Source organism: Salvelinus alpinus, chromosome 18 (genome assembly GCF_045679555.1).
Source record: "Salvelinus alpinus chromosome 18, SLU_Salpinus.1, whole genome shotgun sequence".
Lineage (NCBI taxonomy): Eukaryota > Metazoa > Chordata > Actinopteri > Salmoniformes > Salmonidae > Salvelinus > Salvelinus alpinus.
Window position 1 is genome coordinate 4,082,379 of NC_092103.1, and position 5,632 is coordinate 4,088,010.

The 5,632-nt window shown below is 44.0% G+C and overlaps 1 protein-coding gene across 4 annotated transcripts; it reads left to right on the forward strand.

Moving 5' to 3' along the window:
* The first annotated feature begins 241 nt into the window (after nt 1-241).
* LOC139543539 (putative nuclease HARBI1) lies at nt 242-3,972 on the forward strand. Of its 4 annotated transcripts, none has more exons than XM_071349715.1 (12): nt 242-624; nt 918-988; nt 1,076-1,252; nt 1,343-1,404; nt 1,487-1,573; nt 1,661-1,702; nt 1,771-1,944; nt 2,024-2,059; nt 2,158-2,712; nt 2,782-2,897; nt 2,994-3,105; nt 3,200-3,972. In XM_071349715.1, exons 9-12 carry the CDS (start codon nt 2,241-2,243, stop codon nt 3,568-3,570), a joined length of 1,071 nt encoding a protein of 356 aa, XP_071205816.1. In that variant the 5' UTR covers nt 242-624; nt 918-988; nt 1,076-1,252; nt 1,343-1,404; nt 1,487-1,573; nt 1,661-1,702; nt 1,771-1,944; nt 2,024-2,059; nt 2,158-2,240; the 3' UTR covers nt 3,571-3,972. The 4 variants fall into 3 exon arrangements, with proteins under 4 accessions (XP_071205816.1, XP_071205818.1, XP_071205815.1 ...); XM_071349714.1 differs by having other exon boundaries at nt 1,343-1,573; nt 1,661-1,944; XM_071349716.1 differs by lacking the exon at nt 2,782-2,897 and having other exon boundaries at nt 1,771-2,712.
* The last annotated feature ends 1,660 nt before the right edge of the window (nt 3,973-5,632 follow it).

Consider the following 5,632-nt stretch of genomic DNA (forward strand, 5'->3'; position numbering starts at 1 on the left):
TGGACACTATGATCACTTGGCTACATAGCTGATGCCTGCTTGACTGTCCATTAATTCACGGTACTCCATTCTGTTTATTTGTGTTTTATCTGTCGGCTCTGTGCTTTAACTCAGGATCTGTGTGTAGTTAATCCGACCCTCTCTGCCTAGTCGTCGCCATTTCTACCTGTTGTTGCTGTGTTAGTGGACTAGCTGCTGTTATCTTACCTGTTGTTTTAGCTAGCTCTCCCAATCAAGACCTGGGGCCTGTTGCACAAAAGTAGAATTAAGACATCCGGGATAAATGACTCAGCTGAGCTCAATGAAGCCAAAACATGTGCGTCCAGGCTTAATTGGTTGCACAAAGACCAAGCCAGGATGAGCAGACACGGATTCATTAAGCCAGGTGAAACCAATCCTGGATAGGTGCGCGCTCACGGCTCACTCAAATAGACCCCGCCACAGATCACAGATTAACTGATTTACCATGGCAACTAGAGCCGCGTACTTTTCCCCGTCGGAAGCACAAATCCTCATGGAGGCATACGAGGAGGTAAAATATATAATTAAGAAGAAAGGCAACACCGCCACAGTGATAAAGCAAAGAGAAAAAGCGTGGCAAAGTATTGCAGACCGCCTGAATGCGTAAGTAGTGCACAATTACACACTCACCGCTCCGCTGAAACATCACAATTACAATTCAAATATTTAATTCACATCTCCAAAAATGCAGTTGTACTGTAATTATGAAACGGTTAAATTTTTAATTGAAATGCACTGCAGATATGAGTGAAATTGTGTAAAGTAACTCCATCACACTGTATAAAGCTATGATAAATTTTTTGATATTTTTACTGAAAACAAGACAAAAATACCAAGTAATTTTTTGCAGTGTGACTCCATTAAATGTGTGTGTGTGTGTGTGTGTGTGTGTGTAGATTAAACATGAACGGGCCAAAACGGACATGGCAGCAGGTCAAAATCAAATACAAGAACATTCTGCAGAATGGTATGGTCCCTGACTAATATTTAACAAAGCACAAGCATATATTGTACCCAGAAGGTGCCTGCTCACACATTGTCTGTACTGTTTTAGCAGTGAAAAAGAATACCCACAGACAAGGCACGGGTGGTGGGTCACCAAAGGCTGACCTTACCCCAGCAGAGGACATGGCCTTGGAGCTAAATAAAGGCAGGCCCGTCTTAGAGGGGATCCCTGGGGGGAAAGAGACGAGCATAGGTTCCTCCCAAGATGCCACCCGCTTCATTCAAGGTATGTCCTTCCATCTCTACATGGGATACAACCACATTCATATTGAATCAATTTGGACTGTCTGACTTTGGTTTACCTATTGCCTTGCAGTGTCTGGCAGCACTGTGTTCCTGTTAGAGCCACCAGCACAAGCACCAGACGATGCTGATCCAGTGAGTACTCCATCAAAGGCATACTGTAGGCCTGGCATGTCTTGTCTACTAGCTTCAATATGAATCCGATTAAATGTGATAGGGTGAAGGCCCCAGTGCAGCAGCAACAGCACATGATGGAGACGATGATGAGGAGGAGACCATCTCTCTGGATTCCAGAAGGCATGAGGTATCATGTTAAGACTGTGAAAGTACTATTTACTCTACAATGGTGAGGAGTCCTCATCAAAATCAAAAAATCTAATTTCTTTTACAGGACCCAGATGCTATACAGTGGGAAAACCAGCCTGGCAACATAGTGCGTATTAATAAAAGGACACCACATCCTGCCAAATTCCAGCTGCGCTAATTGTATTGTGTTCACAGAGCTCACAAGCTATCAGAAAGTTGTATGGCAACCACCTCCGGCGCCAAATAGAACTGGCAGACATAGACATTCAGTACAAGAAGAAAAAGATGGAAAATCTTGCACTGGAGTCCGAAATAAAAAAGAGGACAATTAGGAAACTGGACCTTGAAATAAAAAAACTTGAGAGGGAGGTGAGATATGCCTTCAATGTACACTGTATGCTAACTGTAACACAAATGTATTAATCATTATTTTTCTTTCCTCCCCCAGCTCCAAGAAGATGACACAGCTCAAAATAAAAATTAGGTATATTCTCGTAAAGTCAAGTGAGCCATGACATATGAGCTCTTATTGTGAGCACACAGGACGGTGGCATCTTTCTAAGGTTTTTTTTATTTTCCCAGCAATCAGTACAACCAAGTCATCGTTATAAGGCATCGCCCTCTTTTGCCCACCCCCCCAGCACCAGGTGTGGCCACTAGCCTATATGAAGGCCCAAAATTGTGTGTTCCTTTCTGCTCTGACAATGGCATGCCCATTCGTGCGAGATGTGGTGGATGAAGAAGCACTTGTGCTGAGGAGAGCCTTCAGGCGAGAAAGGGTCTTCAGGGACCGGTTGGACCCACTGGCCTTCCCTGATGACCATCTATATGAAAGATACAGGTTTTCTGCAGATGGCATCAGGTATCTATGCAGACTACTGGGTCCCAGGATTAAGCACCGCACTGCACGGAGCCATGCACTGAGTGTGGAGCAAATGGTTTGTGTGGCCTTGCGCTTTTTTGCTAGTGGAGCCTTCCTGTACTCAGTGGGGGATGCAGAACAGCTGAACAAGGCCACAATTTGCCGCACAATAAGGAGTGTGTGTCTGGCTATCAAAGCATTAGCAGATGTCTTCATCTCCTTCCCTGGCCACAGAAGACTCTGTGACATCAAAGAGGAGTTCTATAGGATTGCAGGTAAGAGGATCTACAAATTACAGGACAACTGTTAACACATAGTAGGATACTCATTACTTTGTGTGACAGGTTTCCCCAATGTCATTGGTGCAGTGGACTGCACACACATAAGGATAAAAGCCCCCTCAGGTGCCCATGAGGCCGATTTTGTGAATAGGAAATCCTTTCACAGCATTAATGTTCAGGTGAACATAACTTTTTGATATTGTCCATTGACGAACACTCTGCATTGCCAGTGATGTGCATTGATTGGTGTAATATTCCTCATCTTATGATTTCAGATGGTCTGCAATGCTGACTGTGTGATCAGCAATGTTGTGGCAAAATGGCCTGGCTCAGTCCATGACTCCAGAATCTTTCGGGCCTCTGAAATCTATCAGTGCCTATCACAAGGTAAGCCACACAACCCCTATTTATAACCATCATGGCTGTGTCAAGAATATCACTGTGTTTATGAGGTAGTAATGATGAGATTTTGTGTTGACAGGTGAATTCTCTGGTGTGTTGCTGGGAGACAGGGGGTATGGCTGCCAGCCTTTTCTCCTGACACCTTTCACAGACCCCCAGGAAGCACAGCAGGCCTACAACCATGCCCATGCCAGGACCAGGGCCAGAGTTGAAATGACCTTTGGCCTCCTGAAGGCACGCTTTCACTGCCTTCACAAATTAAGGGTCAGCCCTGTTAGGGCATGTGATATTACTGTGGCTTGTGCTGTCCTCCACAATGTGGCCTGCCTGAGGAAGGAGAGGGCCCCCAGAGTGCCACCAGCCATGGACTGGGACAATCCGGCAATCTTCCCTGATGACGACAGTGGTCGGCTGCTGAGGGACCAATATGTGTTGAATTATTTTAGTTAGTATGTGTGCTTTCAATTTTGCTTAAATATGTCCTGCGGTGGCAGAGGAATTTGGTTTTTTTTGGGTTCGTTTTTTGACGAATTTGGCCTCTTATGATGTTTGTGCGGTATACTGTGTGTAATACAAGGCTGCAGGGAGGCTACTGCATCCATTCATTTGTCTGTTCAGTTGATGTGTATGGATTTGTCCTGCATTTATTTTAGTGTGCAGACATGCAGGGTGTGTTATATACAGACCTTTGAATGTGTATGTATCATTTTGTATAATATGCTTGGATTCTGTGCTTTCCATCTTGTAGAGTCACTGTGACTTCAGTTTCGAAAGGAGCTGATGGTTTACCTGCTTTGTTTTGTCCTTATTCAATAAAGGAACATAATGTTACACATTGTGTTTTTATATTCATATGGAATGTGTATTTGTTTATATGACAGAGTACTAGGGCCACACTGAAGAAAAAGGATAAAGTCATACATTTATGAGGCTGGTTCTTTCTGCAGAAAAGCTACATATTGTTTTTACAGTTTTGATACTTATGACAATGTGATACTTAATATTCTGGCACATCAGCATGTCTTTGTTTATGAAACCATACTGAAGTACAATTTCACGAAATGCCCCACATCTGTCATTTTAACAACTGTCCTCCTTTAAAACAACTGGTTACAATATTATGACTTGTGTTTTTTTCCCCTCTGTGGCCCTAATATTCTATCATTTTATATATAGCCTTATAATCTATGGGAAACTGTAAATTATCTAATGATAGCAACATCATCTAAAAATCATTTTTTATCCAAAATCATTGAAATTAATGATCACAAACGTTTAAATAATAACAGTGGGTCTAGTTATATGTGATAACAATGTATAGTGAGCAGTGAAATAACTATTGGTTTCCATTTGTGGTGACTGCTGACTGACATTAGGGATGAGATTAAATAGATCCTGGAATTTAGCCTGGTCTGGAGCAGGCTAGCTCCACAGAATAAATCTCCATGGTAATTTATACCATAACATATCCTCCTGCCCCCTATCCATCTTTAGTGCAACCGGATTACGGATCAATTGAGCCAGGATCACAAAGATATCCTGGCTTAATCCCTTATCCTAGTTTTGTGCAACAGGCCCCTGCAATCACTTTATGCCTTATTGTATGTCTCTCTCAAATATCAATATGCCTTGCATACTGTTGTTCAGGCTAGTTATCATTGTTTTGGTTTGCAATGGACCCCGTAGTTCCACTCTCCGTACCTCTGATACCTCCTTTGTCCCACCCCCCACACATGCGGTGACCTCACCCATTGAGACCAGCATGTCCAGAGATACAACCTCTCTTATCATCACCCAGTGCCTGGGCTTGCCTCCGCTGTACCCGTGCCCCACCATACCCCTGTCTGCACATTATGCCCAGAATCTATTCTACCACGCCCATAAATCTGCTCCTTTTATTCCTTGTCCCCAACGCTCTAGGCGACCAGTTTTGATAGCCTTTAGCCGCACCCTCATCCTACTACTCCTCTGTTCCTCGGGTGATGTGGAGGTAAACCCAGGCCCTGCATGTCCCCAGTCACCCTCATTTGTTGACTTCTGTGATCGAAAAAGCCTTGGCCTCATGCATGTCAACATCAGAAGCCTCCTCCCTAAGTTTGCCTTACTCACCGCTTTAGCACACTCTGCCAACCCTGATGTCCTTGCCGTGTCCGAATCCTGGCTTAAGAAGGCCACCAAAAATTCTGGGATTTCCATACCCAACTATAACACTTTCCGTCAAGATAGAACTGCCAAAGGGGGAGGAGTTGCAATCTACTGCAGAGATAGCCTGCAAAGTTCTGTCATACTTTCCAGGTCTATGCCCAAACAGTTCGAACTTCTAATTTTAAAAATTAATCTCTCCAGAAATAAGTCTCTCACTGTTGCCGCCTGCTACCGACCCCCCTCAGCTCCCAGCTGTGCCCTGGACACCATCTGTGAATTGATCGCTCCCCATCTAGCTTCAGAGTTTGTTCTGTTAGGTGACCTAAACTGGGATATGCTTAACACCCCGGCAGTCCTACAATCTAAG